This window comes from Pomacea canaliculata, linkage group LG5 (assembly GCF_003073045.1).
Source record: "Pomacea canaliculata isolate SZHN2017 linkage group LG5, ASM307304v1, whole genome shotgun sequence".
Lineage (NCBI taxonomy): Eukaryota > Metazoa > Mollusca > Gastropoda > Architaenioglossa > Ampullariidae > Pomacea > Pomacea canaliculata.
The window spans coordinates 33,161,935-33,181,434 of NC_037594.1; the positions used below are offsets into that span (position 1 = coordinate 33,161,935).

A 19,500-nucleotide genomic window follows, 5' to 3' on the forward strand; every position below is an offset into this window, starting at 1 on the left:
TTCGTCTAAGTAAACGAAAGAGTCCTTGTAATTTCTTTTCTTAAACAGAACATGCTACAAAACTTTCAACTTTTTCCGCATGAACAGACGCGAAAATAGACGAGATTCAAATGTATCCTACTCTTTACGTGATTCTAAGCAGTTTTATTTTGCCTTTAGAATCCTTTAAAATCAGAGTCCTGCATAGAATGCTGGGGACAAAAATGACTTTATTTAATATGGGTCTAGAGAAGGATGATGTTTGTGACTACTGTAGATGTGAAAAAGAAAACATTAACTATGTGTAGAACTCTAGTAGTATACGAAGTATAATGTCTTTGCCGCGGGGGTTTGTACATTTGCATCTATATTCTAGAATGTTCAGCAAGGCAGTAATGTACAAGGTAGAATGTCTTTGTTGCGACAAAGTAGAATACAATGTCTTTGTTCCTTTGCATCTGGACTCTAGAAGGTTCTGCAATGCTCAACACTGTTAATTTATAATGTACAAAGTAAAATGTCTTTTTTGTGACAAAGTAGAATGTCTTTGTTGCGGGGGAGGTCTAGAATGTTCGAGGGTAGGGAAAATAAATAGCAGGGTTGACAGAGATGTGGGAGCTTTGTGAATTTCAGAGAGAGAGAGAAGTTAGGCCAGCCGCTGAGCAAAACTGAATTAAACACTTCAGTGTGGAATTCGATCTTTGTGTTGTTTCTGGTACGACAGCCCACCACTCTACGTAGCCATCAGAGACTGGCGTGTTGGTTACATTTCTGGCGCCCAATGTGGGGCTAGTTGTACTAGAGAAACTTTAATCACTCAGCAGAACACCATGGCTGACTGCAACACAAACAGCACCGGAGCAGCAGGTAAAGAAAAGATCGTTGAAAAACTGCTCCGCCAGTTGGAAGAGCTCCGGTCTGAAATTGTGAGAAACAAAGCAACGAGACCGATACATGTGCAATTACAACCGCCCATTCCTCTCCCGGAATTAAGAACATTCACCTACATCGCCCCAAGAGGTCACCTTCGAGCAGTGGAAAGTGCAGGCGCTCGAAGTACAAGATGATGTGCTGATTGAGGAGAAGGTCGGCTTCCTGAGACGAAGTCTGAAGGGGGCGGCACATCTCCACACCAAAGACAAACAGTATGGCGCCGTCAGCAAATTGGTTGCAGACTTGCAGACGCTGTTTGGGAGGCTACGATCTGCAGAGGACATGTACATTGAATTGTGCCAGACAAGACCGACCAGAGGGCAGTTCCTGTCACAATTCCTTCTGCAACTCTCCACAAAGATGTCAGAGCTAAAGGCATTAGGCAGCCTGGCGGAGGAGGAATGCAACCGCAGGCTGTATTATATATTCTCCAAGGGAATCTCCGAACCGATGGTCGCCATGGAGGTTCGAAATAAGTTTGGGATTCCTGGGGAAGGTAGACCCACCTTCCCGGAGTTATACCGCCATGTGCGGCAGATTGAGAGTTTAATTTCAAAATGTGACGCATCAAGTGAGAGGGGCGAGAGATGCACCAAAGCCCATACAGAGGTGCGTGTCACCCATGTACAACAGAACAGACCAGTCCGTAAGGTGAGAAGAAGCAAGTACTGTTTCAAGTGCGGGGAGGAGGGGCACTTTTATCGTGTGTGCAACAATTCGGTGAATGCGGTGCTGGTGGTGCAGAGGGAGCGAGAACGGAGGAGGCAGGACAACAAGTGGCGAAAGAAACAGGGCCTCCCCGAACTGAAAGGACCACCACAGAGGGGCGAGTGTTGGTCCGAGAGGGTGACCGTGAGACTCCAGCAGAGACGGTGAGAAAACATCATCTCCTTTCGACGGCCGCCAGTACCATCGAACAGGGCCTTTTAGAACTACGGCCAGTTCGGTTAAATAGTGCAGTGTGGATATTCCTCCACAGCAAACTGTGGAACTGTGTGGTAACCTGACAACGACTCTGAACGCACCTGTTACAATCACTGCGCGTTCACAAGAATGGTTACCAGAAAATATCACGGTAGTGTCAGCCAGTGTCACAGGGTCAAGAGTACATGTGGCGGTGAGAAACTCCTCTTCCAGACGACATGTGACGCTGACCAATCGCGTGGTGCTCGCGGAATTACACTCACCCGGCGCAGATCACACAAACCTCGAGGCGTTGGTGGGACCGAGCTGCGAATCACCCATCCACATCGACGGCGTGACGTCACGCTGTTTGATAGACAGCGGCTCGCAGGTGTCTATTGTGTCGGAGTCTTTTTTCCGCAGAAATATGCGACATAGACAGCTGGAAACCCTGGATTCTACTCTGCAAGCGATAGGAGCAGGCGGTCATTCCGTGCCATATATTGGTGTTGTGCGTGTGTCGGTGTGGCTGCCTAAAGATGTCGTTGGTGTGGACAGTAAAGTAGACACCTTGTTACTGGTCTGTCCAGACACGGAGTATTCGTCACGAGTGCCAGTGATAGCGGGCACCAACATCCTGAGAGCCTACGCCCAGCAGTGCGAACGTATGGCGGGGCGGAACTTCCCCACAACATTATCGTTGTGTGGCATGATCGCTCACGCGTACAGGGAGGCGACAAGTGCACCCAATGGACGTCTGTGCCCAGTCCGACTGTTGACACCGGACATAACACTGCCACCCCGCTCGGTGACCGTTGTCCGAGGGATTGTGCGTCATGGTGTAAACATCAACAAGGACGCTGTGCTGATTCAGGAGCCAACGGTGGAGGCGTTACCGGACGGTGTGTGTGTGCTAAGTGGTAAAGTGTCAACAAACACTCTTCTGCGGATTAGAGTGACTTTATTGAACACCACTGATTCACCAGTTACTGTCAAACGGAAAAGTGTGGTAGCGGATTTGTTTACCATCCAGAGTGAATATTGACTTCCCAGCGTATTACAAGACCTGAACTGTGACACACAAGACGCTGGCAGGACTCACTGTAATGCCAACCACAAGAAGATAAGAACAGTGTTCCTGAACCAAAATCAAATCAAATCAAAACAGACTTTATTGTCTGTCCAGGAGACCCAGGACAGAAATTTGTCTTCGCTCACAAGGGCAGGTATACATACTCATACAGACATTTAACACACAGGAGTAAAAGTTAGGAGTAAAAAAGTGTAGATTGCACCAGTCCATCAAAGCAGTTTATGTTTATCCTAACAACAAACCTTGGGTGACCAAGGGCCTAAAAACAGTGCGTAACAAAAAGAAACATGTGTTCTTCACGGGTTCTGCCCACGACAGAAAATTGGTACATAACTATTGTGTAGATTTCGTTTTGGTGCGAACGTCGACTAAACATGGAAAGACAGATTTACAAAGAAGTTGTTGACATTTAGCGATGTGTTTAATGAAAAAGAGTTTGACTTGAACATGACAGATGTTGTGCATGACATTGAACTGACTCCAGGTCCGTCGATTAGAGAAAGACCGAGGCCTATACCGCCACAGGACCTGGAGGAAGTCAGAGAGCATGTGCAGCAGTTGCTGGATGCTCGCATCATCAAGCCGTCGACCAGTTCCTTCGCTTCGCCCATTGTGCTAGTGAGGAAAAAGAACGGGGCACTGCGCATGTGTGTAGACTACAGGAGTGAACGCGCGTACAGTGAGGGACAGTTATGCCTTGCCAAAGATTGAACAACTGTTTTTAACATTGAGTGGGGCTAAGTTTTTCACTAGCCTAGATTTGTCAAAGGCATACTACCAGGTACCTCTGTCCGAGCGAGCAAAGAAGATTTCCGCATTTACCACCCCGTTTGGACTGTACGAGTTCCAAAGGTTGCCATTTGGCCTTGTCAACGCCCCCCATGACCTTTCAGCGTTTGATGGACTGTTGTTTGAGTGACATGAACTTGGCAGAGCTGATAATTTTTCTTGATGACATTTTAGTACATGCCACTAACCTCCAGCAGCTAGAAGATAGAACAATTAGAGCTCTGGAGAGGTTGCGTAGTTTTAAACTGAAACTTGACCCCCTATAAATGTATTTTTGCCACCTCTGAGGTCAGACACCTAGGATACCTCATCTCTGCAGAAGGCATTAGGCCAGACCCTGAAAAGATCGAGGCACTGATCAGTTGGCCTGTCCCCAAAACAGTGCGAGATGTTAAAGCGTTGTTGGGGTTTGCAGGATTTTATAGGCGCTGGGTTCCCCACTTCGCGCAAATTACCAAGCCTCTGAACGACCTTACTGTTGGATATGTACCCCATAAGCTTAAAAAAACAGCTAAGAAGGCGGGTGCACTCAATCTGTCGTCAGACATATCTCACCTGTGGGGAGAGCGAGAACAAAGTGCGTTTGAGTCCCTGATCAAAGCACTGACTGCAGAGACGATGCTGGGCATTGCTGACCAGTCCCAGCCCTTCATCCTGCATTGTGATGCCAGTGGCACTGGCCTGGGAGCCGTGCTGTACCAACATCAACAGGGCGAACTCAAGGTAATCGCATACGCCAGCAGAGGGCTTAACAAGACAGAAGTGAACTACCCCACACACAAGCGAGAATTTCTCGCTCTGAAATGGGCCATGACAGAGAAGTTTCACGACTACATCTTGGGTTCCCGCGTCACCGTGGTTACTGACAACAACCCGCTTTGCCATGTGCTGAAGAATGCAAAGTTAGACGCAGTTAGCCACAGATGGTTGTCATCCCTCTCATTGTACGACTTTGACCTCGTGTACAAACAGGGCTCAACACACAGATGCGGACGGGTTGTCAAGGCGACCGCAGGACCCGCCAGAAGCAGATGAAGAGTACATAGATACCTTAGAGAAAGTTGGGTTCCTCCTGTAGAAAGCGAGGAAATTTCAAGACAACAATCCACAAGTCGTAAGTCGAAATGCAGTTGTGAGCATACTGACAGTCAAGAGCGCAGGAAGGCCAGTACATTCCATTCAGCAGACAGCCCGGCAGACCACGCCCATGTCACGTGACAATGACGTCACTGACAACTTCACTCCAGCCGTCGAAGCTGTCGTAAGGGACCCAAACATGATTCCAGACTGCCTCTTAGAACCAGAAGGCGGGGAGCCAGACTTTGCCACCCTGACAGTCGACGACTGGCGGAGGTAGCAGCAAGACCCCCACATAGCCGCTGTCTGCCAAGCGCTCAAAGAAGGAACCGACCTGACAGTGACGGGGCCAGAGACCAGGATATACGCCAGGGAGAGGAAGAGCCTGGTGCTAGAACATGGTGTGCTCTACCGGCGTGTGTCTGACGCCACATCAACCCGCGTGCAGCTGGTAGTACCCCGCTCCATGCGACAGGAGGCGATGAGAGGTGTGCACGATGAGCTCTACCACACCCACTTTGACGATGCCATACGACACGCACGAATGCGTTTTTTCTGGCCGTTCATTGCGGCTGATCTGAAGCGGAAAATTCACAGCTGCGAACGGTGCGTTCGCAGTGGGACGCACGCGCAAAAAGCGCCCATGTCAACCATCGTGACATCACATCCACTGGAACTGCTGACCATAGATTTTCTCACCATTGAGGTCAAAGGGGAAAAGCAGAACATACTGGTCATTATGGACCATTTTACGAAGTAAGCGCAAGCAATACTGACGAAAGACCAAACAGCACGAACGATAGCCAGGGCTCTGTGGAACGAGTTCTTCATGACTTACGGATTCCCCGGCAGAATTGTGTCTGATCAAGGTCAGGACTTTGAGTCAAAACTCATCCAAGAACTGTGCAGTCTGGCCGGAATCCAGAAATGCAGGACCACACCCTATCATCCCTTCGGAAACCCTGTGAAAAGGTGGAACCGAACTCTGATCGGTATGCTGCGAACTTTAGAGACTGAGCAGAAGAAAGACTGGAGGAAACACCTCGTGCATACACAGCAGCACGGGATTCTCACCCTCCTACCTGTTCTACGGACGGCACCCAAGACTGCCAGTCGACCTGGCATTTGGCCTAGACATAGCGATAAGGGAAGAGCTGCAGGCAGTATGTGCAGGACCTGAAAGAAAGACTCCGTAGTGCATACAGAATGGCCGCAGAGCAGATGGAAAACGCCTCACTTAAGAACAAGATAAGGTATGATGCAGGAGCTTTGGCAGCTACCTTAGAAGTGGGAGACAGAGTTCTGGTAAAAAAGATGGGGCCACGAATTACATCCAAAGTGGATGATCGCTGGGAGGAAGGAGTTTTTGTCGTGCTGGACAAATTGAACGATATACCGGTGTATGTGGTCCAACGAGAGGATGGCTCTGGACCAAAACGGACACGTCATCGGAATCTATTACTCCCAGTGGGTGCATTAGGCTGGGCACCACCTTTGGCCCAGGAAAGAACCACCCGAAACGACAATCCCAGGCAACGTGCAAACGAAGCAGCAGTCACACCTTCCGATGATGGAAATGATGAAGATGACGAACTGGTGCAATTTTCAGACATCAAAGTGGGTTTTGAGTTAAGGCCAGAGGCACCAGAATTTATCCCAGCAGCGGTACCTGCAGAAAACCGGCAGGAGGAAGTAGAGCAGGAAGATGAAAGAGAGGAGATAGCAGAGAGCGACAGTGAAGAGCAGCAACCTCTACGCCGCTCTGACAGAATTCGCCGACCGGTGGACAGACTGAACTTAATGCACCGATGTGCGAATGGAAATCAGTTGGACAGTGCGAGGTTGCATAGTGTCCGACAAGAGATGGCAAGTCTTTTAGCTTCTAGTCAGAAAGCTCCCCACCAGGTGATGCAGTCTGTATGGTGGGCCATAAATGAAGTAATGGAGGTGTTGGAGAGGTGGTTTAGCTTACCTGTAATGGAAACTGATGTGTGATCGGTTGATTCTTTTCTTTAATAACATTATTTTGAATGACACTTTTAAGGGTAGTTCTGATATGTTGTATGGAATTGATGTACATGGATGTGTAATACTTGTTATGTTAACGAGCCTTTTATGTATATATATAATGTTGCAGATTTGTTCACTGGGATGTCTTATTTGGTATTAGGTTGATGTTTCTGTTCTTTCGACTGAAAATCGAAAGGAAACATTTTTTTTTCTTTCCCCCGGTAAGTGTAGCACTCTAGTAGTGTATGAAGTATAATGTCTTTGCCGCGGGGGTTTGTACATTTGCATCTATATTCTAGAATGTTCAGCAAGGCAGTAATGTACAAGGTAGAATGTCTTTGTTGCGACAAAGTAGAATAGAATGTCTTTGTTCCTTTGCATCTGGACTCTAGAAGGTTCTGCAATGTTCAACACTGTTAATTTATAATGTACAAAGTAAAATGTCTTTTTTGTGACCAAAGTAGAATGTCTTTGTTTCGGGGGGAGGTCTAGAATGTTCGAGGGTAGGGAAAATAAATAGCAGGGTTGACAGAGATGTGGGAGCTTTGTGAATTTGAGAGTGAGAGAGAAGTTAGGCCAGCCGCTGAGCAAAACTGAATTAAACACTTCAGTGTGGAATTCGATCTTTGTGTTGTTTCTGGTACGACAGCCCACCACTCTACGTAGCCATCAGAGACTGGCGTGTTGGTTACATATGTCCAAGATTTCTGAGAAAACTTTCAAAATTATGTGTCAGCAACTGTGGGATTATGACAAGGATGATTTTAAGTGAACACCTTGGGTTTTTTTTTTTTTTGTTTTTTTTTTTTTGGATACAGTCATAACTTTAAGACATGTGCAGTACTGGATTTAATTTTACTGCTTGCTAAATCATACACATACTCCTGAAGATTAACCCCCACCCCCCAGTTGCAACCATTCATTGGGATAATGCAACATAGACCTAAACTTGAAATTTTTAATGCACGCTTGGAAACGAAAGAGGACAAAATTGTAAAACAATAGCTACCTTATATGCAACCTTTTGACTAGACATTAAACACTGACTAGACTTTTATACATATATTTTGACATGCATTACCTCAAATGCTTGTATTATTATATATGTTTGGTATGTTGTATGAATTGTTTAAGCATATGTGTTAATGCAAAATAAATGTTAATAATAATAAATAAAGTCTAAAATCTTCTCTTTGCTACAATAGCCCACTGCGGTCACAGAAGTCCTGTACTTGCACTCACTTTGTGATTTTATTGGTAGGATTTGATCCAAGTTACGTATGTTGCTTCTGAGGATGTTCAGCTAGAACTTCATCAAAAGTCCACCATTTCAGACTTTGTTTACTACAAAAAAATGTCGATCTTGGGTAAAGCAAGGGTATCTCACTGAGCTTGGAAAGCATACTCAATTACCTGTCAAAGACATGTTGTAACTCTAGAAAAATGATGCGACTTACTTCTATGTATCCCTGCAATATCTGGTTAATGATACATTCTTCTATTTTACACATAGTTTGTCAGTAATAGCACTTTTGGCTTTTGCCTTGTTCTTGACGTTGGCAAGGTGTTTAATAAAAAGAAAGGGGAAGATCAAAGGTCATCACTATTGTGTACCCAGAGTCACACTACTAAGGAAACCATTAATTTAATTAACCTTCATGACTACCACATCTCTCTCCATCTGTGGGATGGCCATATATTCTTTGCTGCAAGATTGTTACAGAGAAAGCAACAATGGACAGGATAAACACAATTTACCAGAGTAATACCACACGGTTTGTCATCAACTATTAACTGTAAAAATCCCAAAGTCATTATCCCCAGCAGCAAAGGAATATTGGCTACAGGTGGGGGACATGTCTTGAGTATCCGGGGGCCATGTGGCAAAATGGCGTCCGACCCATAGCGAAAGTGAAACCGGGCCGTAACAACGGGGTCATGTCGGTTTTTACCCTGTGAAACAAGCGTGGGACGCTTCTCTTCCCCCTTGTGACCACTAGTCAACCCTGATGGCTCATGGGTACGTCCCATCTTTTTTTTTTTTTATTATATCCCACTATTTATAATCTTCAGATTATTGTATTTTTAGGGATTTCGGCAATATCCTGATTTACATATTCTAAATCAAGACATGCCAAATCTCTAAAATACCAATATCAAATGGATTAATAAATTGTGTAATTTTGCAATAATGTAGTATATATTGAACAGAGCAGCAAAAGAGTGCACAAAAGTGCAAAATGTTATAAAAAAAACAAAACATGATTTGTTATTTATTGGCGTTTATTGAGGTAAAATATAGGATAAAAAGCAAACTAAAAAATTTTTTTTTAATATAAAATTTTTTTTAAAGCATTGTCTCATTTGTATACATAACAATTTATCATTTATCAAGGTAAAATATTATCACAAATAGGGATAAAAAGCAAACTAATAAAAAAATAATGTTAAAAATATACAATTTTTTTTTAAAGCATTGTCTCATTTGTATACATAAACATTTATCATTTATCAACGGTAAAAATGTTATCATAAATAAGGATAAAAAGCAAACTGATAAAAAAAATAATTTTAAAATATATAAATTTTTTTTAAAGCATTGTCTGTTTGCATACATAAAAAGATGGTTTCCTCTGATATATTAATGCAACATTCGTTATTTAATTATAAGTTGTAGAACGATGCAAAACCATGTATCCATTGACAAAACAATTAAATTAAATTGCAGTTTCCTTAACACTAATTACATTTTCCCAAAGAAAAGGTTCAAAGATCTATGACAAATATCAAATGATAAGTATGAACTGAATTGCTGTCAAAAAAGAGTGATGCTTTAATAGACATTTCTAAAAATAAATCAAAGTCATGAAATTAACTATAAAAGGTTCTAGTTGGATTGCAGCTTTATGGTATTAACTACAATCTTTTAAAAACAGATTAAAATTTTAAATTGCACCTTTTATCACTAAGAAAAGGAAACCATCAAACACATGTTTGAAAACACAATTATGTTCAAGAATTTTAGAAGGTATTAGAAAAGAACTGTAAACATATAAATGATTCTGAATTTACCACCAACACATCTCTTATTGGATCGGGTGAAAATATCCTCATTGATAAATAATGGGTTAGAGTAAATAATAATCACAGCACAGTTTTATATAATTATATAAATCCAGATTTAGTATATGGCAGGTTTATGTACAAGAATTTTTACAACTGTAGGTAGAAAGTTGCACAGCTTTACTTGTCCTCCACCCCAGAACAATTAACTGACGTATAGGCTGTGCTCAACCCTTTCCTTTCTGCCATTCTCTTGATCCCTAGCACCAGCTAACCAAGTTGATGCATGCAAGTCAGCATCCGTAGCTTCAGGATAACTTTTTCTTGCAGCATCTAAAATAGAACAAATATAAGAATATGAGGTCTGCATAAAAAAGTAATCACTTAATTGTAGGTTACTGACCCTAAAATCCAGAATATAATGTGAAACAAAAAGAGGTACAAGCAAATTATACTGATATGTAAAGTGGCATAAAAATTTAAAGCGTTATAAACAGAAAGGAACTACAAGTGGAACTGCATTTGAATTTCAGTTAGAATTTCTATAGGCAGAAAAACTCTGGGAAATTCTAATTTCAAAAAACAATCCCAATACATGGGAACTGTAAAGATGTCTATAAACTGTCATTTTAATTCCTTTCTACACAGTGTTAACCAAGCTGATTAAAGGACTACAGTCACTAGAAATGCGTAAACATGTGTCCATATTTTATTTTGGCAATGTAATTCAATCACAATAAAATGAGGTAGGGACAGTTCTCCAGGCCTGATTTATCTTCCTGTCATGTTTTTTTTTTTAATGAAAATTCTTGTCTGCACCTAGCAGAGTCAAAGGTTAAGGTTCATAACTAAAAGATAAAGAAACAATCCAAAACAGTCCTATTTTATGACAGGCATGTATTAATGTACCGTATACACACACACACACACACAGAGTCAAATATTTAAATCCTTACCCTGAACTGTTTGTAAAATGAAGGGGTGGTTCTTGAGTCCCATTGAAGTTGTAAGATCAGGCCAACTCAGTTGAAAATAGCACAGATAGAATGCCCCTCACTACATGCTTTAATGTGAAGCCCGACGCATCACCGAATGGCATTCCTGAAAACAGACAAAAATAAATACACATCATTTAAAAAAAAATTGCAGTGGGCAACATTATAATACCTGTTATGACAACTAGTATTTAAAGACACCCCCCCCCCAAAAAAAAAAGACAGCAACAATTCAGGAAGTTTCATACAACCAAGCAAAAGTGGGTACAGAAAATTTACTATCTGCTCTAATCAATGCCACCATAACAATGCCTTTATTACTTTTAGTACTGCAAACATGTCATTAGTTTTATACAATGAATGGTATGGTATGGAAACCTTAAAGGGAATCAGATAAAAAGATTTGACTCCTCCTACTAACAAATCAGAATAAAGCACATACCAAGCATGTCCTTTTTTATGGGTCTGTCTTCATATCTCCCTCAAGACTCTCTACATCTTCTGCTGATTGTTAAGCGAGACTGGAACCCCTCTGGCAGATTTCCCGTGTCATTTGCCTTTCCTGTTCTTGTTCCTCCATCCATGTAAACATCCTTTTAAGGTTGTTTGTATCATTCTTCATCTCTTCCAGAAGAGACAGTTGTTGCATTCCCAACTTTCTCTAGTTTAGTTCTAACCTAAGAACACAATAGCAGAAAACATGTAAAATAATGATCTTTTCTAGCTTTGCTATAGTTCACAATGCCTGGAAAATACCATTAATTTTTGGTTAATCTTTACCATTTGTCATATCTATCTGATATGTGATCCATATTTGTTTCAAATTTTTTCACTATGGCAAAAGGCTGGGATTTTCCGCTTCCAGTTTAACTCATAAAAGCACTGTTCATAACTCTTGGCCAAGGGTAAGAAGAAAAAAAAGCTAAAATGATTATAAACAAAATGGCTTTAAATTACCTTCCAAGGGGTTATGGGTCTTTATGCTGGCAGGCTGAAAACCAGACAATGGAATCGGAAGGCGCTGGGGGTGTGAAGGCAAAGGTGAAACAGTCCTTTTTTGAAAGCTGCTACTTGGGGACACCCTTGAGATGGTGCCAACCACTAGTGGCAAAGAGTATGGCAATGGTGGTGGACATTGCTGCATAACTGAATGGTCAGCATATAGTGATTCCTCGGCATCCTTCTCTCCTTCGCTGTTAGCTGTGCATCCCTGTGTCAAATGAATACATTTGCATAAACTTTTTTCAGCTTAGTACATTTAAAACTGTCAGCTGCTGATAGGTTGTTAAAATTTTTTTTAAAGAACATTTTCTTGTTATTGTACAAAACTTGTTTATCACTGTATGCTATTTTACCAGAAAGAGGACACAGCCTTGTGTCCCTACATGATGTCCACCAAAAAAAATTCCCTAAAATTAAGCAGAGGAAATGAAAACAGACCGAAATCTAATCGGAGTTATCCGTATCCTTTTTGGTTGAGTGGGAGCATTTTTGTCATCACTCTCCACCTCCGACATTTTTGTCCCTTGCAGATTCAGCTAGATTCTTGGTAGTTACCTGCATGGAAATAAATATAGAAGGCAAATAAGATTTCACAAATCAAGATCAAAAGTATATAATAACACACTCTTATAGTGCAGCATCACAACAAAAAGCTACACTATCTGTGGTGTAATGACTGTGTTTAAACAGTTCAGGTATTATCTTTTTCTCCTTCCTAAATCTGCAGCACACAATAACATAGAAGTCATTTTGACCATTAATGGTCACATGCTTCATAAATTTTCTTTCTGCACAAGGATTATGAATATTATGAATCAAAAAGTAAATTGCACTTACTTAATGACTTGTGCAGGAGAACTGGAAGCATAGGACATGAGGAATCAGCTTTATAGCTCTAATTAATGAAGCTTGCATCTGGTTCAATAGATTGTAGTGGGAAGTTGCACACCCTGTGACCACTTTCATCTTAAAATGCCAGCAGCCAGCTATCTAGAATAACAGTAAAATAAATTATTGACCATTATGCAGTTATTATGATTTGTTGTTGAAAAAGACCATTAAAGTTGTCTGAAATGATACTTCCAGTCACAATCAGTTGTCAATGGGCTATCTATATAAGTTTTTTTTGGTTCACCACTGGGAACACAATCCTTATGCTGCTCTTTGACAAATATTCTTAATTAGGCTGCTGCAGTGGAAAGTTTGGTGTTTGAAAAAGTCGTTTAAGCTAGCCTAAAAAAATATAAAATTGAGAGGCAGAGTTAAGAGTCCAAAGGACCAAATCTGTCAACATTATCAGCAATATGTGACAAAGCAAGTACATTTTACACCAAAAATCCTTTACCATACAAACACTGCTTCTTGAACAAATAAACATGAAAGGTTATGAGCCTAATAATCAGCATAGTTCACACACAGCCCAGGACTTGCAAGACAAAAAAAAAAACAAACCCACAATAAATAAGAGAAAAAAATATTATACTGCCCGAAGAAACCTGGCATTTTAACGCTATCGTACCAGTAAACAGACGGAACTGTCGAAGCTCTGTTACGTTCCACTTTCGTAATCGCAATTTGAGGAAATTCTGACAGCTCCAAATTCTCTCCATTGCTAACGGCTAAAGAATTATCAAATGCAAGCGTTCAGAACTGCTGAGCACGATTTCTACCTGTGTCTGGAAAACTTGTGCATTTATTGCGTTAATGTGTACTCTTAATCTTTTTCTCTTAGAATGATATTCTGCGTTAAATTTGGACATTTCTGTAGTTAAAATCTCAATAACTTATGTTAATATAGAGTATAAAAATTATACGTACTGTTATCGAAGCGTCGAACACATGTATCAGTATAGAAATTGACCGCTTGAGAAGCTTTTTCTGTTGGGAAAAGTGTAGACTCACACATTTGAAAATGGCGGCTTTGCCTGCACGCATGTGGTCGTATGTAGCACGCATGGCGAAGAGTCATTGCCATTGTTAGGGGTCACGACCCTATATGTGGGCATGATCTCCCGCACTCTGTTTTCGCCTCGGCGAGCGTGGAGCTTGACTTATGCGCTGACAGCGCTATGCAAGACGAGTCAAGCATTGCGATAGATTGACCCCCTGTATCACAGTCGGATCAAGACAAACTTGGTGGACCCCTTGAGCTTATGGTTTCCGATGCTGCTAGGGATAGTAGTGCCCAAAGTTATTGCTCCTAATTTCTTACATGAAACATGAGACTAACGAACATGCACGAAGTATGGTCTCCATTCTCGTTGCTCTCCAAAACCCCTTCTGTAACGCTTATCTGGTCTACCCGAAATAACACTCTTAAGATGTAATTTAGGATACCTTGCAGCGAGGTCGATGCCAAGGTGGAAAAACTTGGTGGCTAATTTCAAATTGCATCATGTAAAACTTGGCTACCGCTGCTCCAGAAAGGCCTCGGCGGCGAGCCTTATCTGCTACAAAGAGTAATATAATTCCTTATTGTAATGTCTCATACACCAAACACAAAATTATTATTGTTTTCACCAAGATAATATCATTTTCTTTCACCAAGATAATCATCGGTGTAAACAAAAATTAGCAAAGATACCCGGCTGGTGGTTTACATATTTAATTTACACACGCACTGACCTATATATATATATCAGTGTGATTTATTTCAAAACATCTTTTTGAATAAATTTTTTCATTTGTAACTATATCAAAGACAAACAGAACAGCACAGTCTTTACAACTTTACATAAAATCTGAATAATTAAAGAACTTCTGTGGAGGTGTGCTATTTTAGGTTTTTAACAAAAAAGTATATCATCACTTTAATGACAGGCAAGTGTAGAAAGAAATGTAGCTGAAAACAATACACAAAGTAACATACTATGACTCTTCCCCTGTTGACCTTCAACGTAAAATATGCTATCTAGAAACATTTTGTAATAAATGGGGACTTACAGTCAATTTTGATAAAACAAACATAATAGTTTTTAAAAATGGTGGATTTATTAAAGATTGTGAAAAATGGTACTATGCTGGAAAGAAGATTACTGTAGAACCCAGCCATAATTATTTAGGCGTTACATTCACGTCTACATTAAAGTGGGTCAAATGTACTTATAATTTATTTGGAAAAGCATTAAAAGCCTTTGCAGGAGTTAAGAAAATGTATTTTAGACTAAAGAAGCTTCCAACAGACATAATCTTTAAAATATTTGACACAAAAATTAAACCTATTCTTTTATATGGATCTGAGATTTGGGGATAAAAGCAATGCAATGATATAGAGAAAGTTCAAACGGAACTTTGTAAATTAATTTTAAATGTAGGTAGGGATGTTAAAAATAATATAGCTTTGAGTGAATGTGGAAGGCCTCCTCTTGTATCTGATTCATATATAAGAGTTATCCAATGCTGGCGCAGGCTACTAACATTACCTGAACACAGGTACCCAAGACAATGTTACAACATGTTATGTTTATGAGATAAGGAAGGCAGATCCAACTGGGCCTCCCAAGTTAGAATTTTATTATGTAACTATGGTTTTGGGTATGTGTGGGAATGGCAGAGAGTTGGTAATCCCCCCTTATTCATCACCACTATAAAAGAAAGATTCAAGGATTGTTCTCTCCAAAAATGGCATGATTCAGTATCTTCTTCAGATTACTGCGATTACCATATATAACAACATATATAACATATATAAACCAGGTATTTCCACTTGAACACAGACGGGTCCTGTGTTTGCTGAGAAGTAATTGTTTACCCCTTAATGGAAACACCCGTCACCAAACTAGCAACAAACCTGAGTGCCAGCAGTGTGATAGTCTAAGTGTGGAAGACCGATACCATTTTTCCTTAATATGCCCTAACTATACAATTCTGCGTAAGAAATATATCCCACTCTTTTACCATAAATTCCCCTCACCCTTTAAGGCTCACCTCTGGTGTAAGAACCTTAAGGGAAAAGTAGCTATTAATGTTGCCCTCTATATAACAGAATGTCTGAAAATGAGGACATCATGATAGCATACATATAATTACTTAGCACTGAATGTCATTATACTGTTTATCATTAAGTTAAAACCCTAAATACAACTGAAATGTTGATCATGTACAGCCACACACTGCTAATATGCATGTAACATACAATATAAGAGGTTGATATGGACCAAATGGCATCTTGAAAATTGAAAATTAGACATGTAAGAACCTAGGGAGTAGAGCAATCATTAGAGTTGTCCTTTACTTAAAAACAATGTTTGTAAAGGAGATCTGTATGAACATGTGCATCACATGAGGTATAGGGATGAATGTCAGAATCTTGTCTGATTATTATTATGTGACTATATGCTATAAACCCTAAATACAAAGAATTTATGTTTATATACAGCCACCCAATGTTAATATGTATGTAACCAACGGCATTTGATGTTGATGTGGGCCAGATGGCCTCCTAAAAACTGAACAAAATTAAAATTATTATTATTATTATTATTACTCTCCTTTTTTTAATAGATTGTTTGCTGACCAACACACAATGAGAGCTGCCACTTTTACTTACATCTGTGGATTTTTCATCCTTACAGGTAATACTTTTTTAAATTATTTGTGCTTTTTGTGCGTTCTTCCATTATCACACTTTTACCCTCGAAGATTTCCAAGTCGTGAGTGATTACAGCTGCTTTTGTAATATTGTTCCTTAATCATGCCTAATCTGCTTAGAATTAACTAGCAGTCGTATTAAAACAATCTGGATCTTTCAGATGATATGAACTGTAAATTTGTCACCAGACATAATTCCTGCTATAATTGACCATAGAAATGATCTATTTGTGGAATGTATTTTTCCTAGGATTATGCTGGTGGAAACTGAAATTAAAAGATTAAATCAGGACTAAATTTCTCCTCCCATTAATGATAAAGAAGAGAGAATCAAATGTTTTTACAGTGAGACACACATCAACGTATGGTGTATACACGTATCTGGTGTGTCCTCTTAGTGACCTATTTGTTACAGGAACTGCCAAAAAAGTTATGCTAAATTCCCAAACTGACAAAAGCTCGACCCCTAAAATAGGCCGTGTCGTAAAGTTGATTTACGTACTGTTTTTTTTTTTTAATTAATTTTTTTTTTTGCTGTATTTGTTGAAAGTTTGTGGCATAAAGTATCAACAAATGTAGTTAAAAAGATAACCACTCATCTGGTTCTTATGCGTGTAAAAAGTCCATACGGAACAGTGTCAGTGATATGTAAAGGCTGTCACGATTGGACAGTCTTCAGTTTCATGCAAAATTTATATACTGCTGTAAATCTGTGATTCTTAGCAGATATTCAATAAAATTAGCGTTTGGACAATCATTTTGTATACACGACGTCTACTAGATAAAAGCGATTATTTCGGTGGTCTAAGTTTCCGTAATTTCAGGACAAAATACCGCGCGTTAACATATTACTGTTCTTAAACGTTCTGCAATGGGGGATATGATGCGCAGAAATGTCAGTCCAATTTGTGCCATTACACCAGTGACGTAGTTCAGTACTACTCATAATCTGAAATCTTTGAAATAGTTGGCTGAATGGCAAAACGGTTCGGGATACTCTGCCGGATATGACGTATCCAAGACATACAATCCACTGTGGCAAACGTATTCTTGAGAGCTTGCTTGTTTTAGCCCCGGTTTTACCAATTAAGCCCGTCCTTCTGAGCGCTGCTCTTCCTGCTGGGGGGGAAAACACCCAGCCAGTTTCTGGATGTGACTGAGCTGGCTCACTCTTTCCTGTTATACTTTTCCTTTTTCCTCTCCTACCTGCCCTTTTGTCTTAAAACTTTTTCCAACGAACTCTCCTTTTATCGTGCTGTTTGATCTTTCCTACCTTCCTAAACCGGTCTTTCCCCTGTCTTCTCTTTTCACCACACTTTATTTTTACACTGATTTCCCTTGTCTGTGGCCTTCATTAGGACGTCTGTGTTTGCCATGCTGGGCAACCCAAGTGCGAGTGTTGTTAAACCACCCGTTCCTTGACAATCTGCGTAACGTGCTGTTTTATCCTGTACGCGCTTCAACTCTTAGTCATGTAGCATTATCTCTCGTAGTGACGCCCCACTCTCAAAATGAAAGAAAATGACGAGAGGGTATGAGAGACAAGAGAGGTAGAGAGTACATAAAGAAAAGAGGGAGGAGAGAGAGTGTGTAAACAAGCCAAACCATAGTTCTAATTTTCCAGACAAAACTGCAGGAAAGTAGCAGGTTTCCACACTGAAGCAATGCGCCGACCAGCAATTCTGTCTTCGCTTACATCTTCAACACACCCCTCCGGCTCTCTGTCGTCCCCCGTTATTTTAAGGCATCTGTTAACGTCCCAGTCTCGAAGAAGACCAGGGTTTTCTGGGTGACCATGGTCACTGAGCGATTATAGACCGATGGCATTGACTTCTCTTGTAGAAAGCTCTTGAAAGAGAGCTTCTCGGAAATCTTTTACGCTCAACCAGAGGCAAACTGGACCCTCTTCAATTTACCGATCGGCCCAATTGGTCATTGGATGAAAATGTCTCTATGGCTCTTCCCTTTATCCTCTAGCCAGTACCATTAATCCCCTGGATTCGATGCTCGTATGTTTTTTGTAGACCTACGCCATCATTGCTTTGAAACTCTTTGACAAGCTCTTTCCCAGTCAAGGTACTTCTTGATCCTTGACTTCCTCTTGCACAGTCCCCAAAGAGTAAGAGCCAGCGATCACTTCTTCAACAAGCTCACCACAAGGTTACGTCCTCTCTCCATTTCTTTTCTGCCTTTTCACCAAAAAACTGTGTCTCAGCTCAAGGATCAATATGGATCATGAAGTTTGCCGATGACGCAACACAATGGCAGGTCTCATCGCGAATAACGATGAGTCTGCGTACCATTTGGTGGCTTGGTGCAACGATAATGGTATGCAGCTCAATATTTCTAAAACCAAAGTGATGATTCCGCAGAAACAGAGGTCCTGTTGAGCCTGTCTCAACGGTGAGGCCACTGAGCAGGTCAACTACTTTCAGTTTCTGGGTTCTATCATCTCCAATGATCTGAGATGGGAAGTCACTGTGGTTTCCACTACCCAGAAGGTCCCAGAACGTCTTTAATTTCTCTGCCAGCTGAAGAAATTTGGCTTAAGACTGGACAATCTGGTTCAGTCTTATCGGGATGGAGGGGTATGACGTACTGATGTACCGGGGGGAGAGTATACTAACATGCTGTCATTGTCTGGTACGGCAGTACCATCCCAAAACAGAAAGTCCTACTTGACCGGGTGGTGCGTGCAGCTAGCCGATGTATTGGCTGTGACCTACCCCCTGTGCGCAGTGTACGCAGGGCACACGAGATTGTGGCGGATGCTTCCCACCCAGCAAATGGCCTGTTCTGTCTCATCCTCTCAGGTCAGGTATAGACTTGTCCGGGCCACAACTTTCCTGTTGAGATATAGTTTCTTTGCTGAAACGATTGCCTTCCTGAACTGCGCCGCAGGTCACGTCAGGACTAGTTGAAGGTGTCCTTTTGCAGTCTGTGAGGCAATGTCTGCGTCTGTGATAAACAGGGACTGCGGAAGAGAGAGCAATCGAGGAAAAAGGGTAGTGTTTATGTATGTGCATATGTATAGGATAGCCTAATTATTCTTTCTTTTGTCTCTTC

At 41.1% G+C, this 19,500-nt stretch overlaps 1 protein-coding gene across 1 annotated transcript in view; it reads left to right on the forward strand.

The window, feature by feature from the left end:
- Positions 1-19,500, forward strand: part of LOC112564775 (neuronal acetylcholine receptor subunit alpha-10-like) — a 74,647-nt gene that overhangs the window by 16,291 nt on the left and 38,856 nt on the right. Inside the window, 1 exon segment of the mRNA XM_025239843.1 lies at positions 16,348-16,418. Coding sequence (XP_025095628.1) covers positions 16,348-16,418 — 71 coding nt within the window.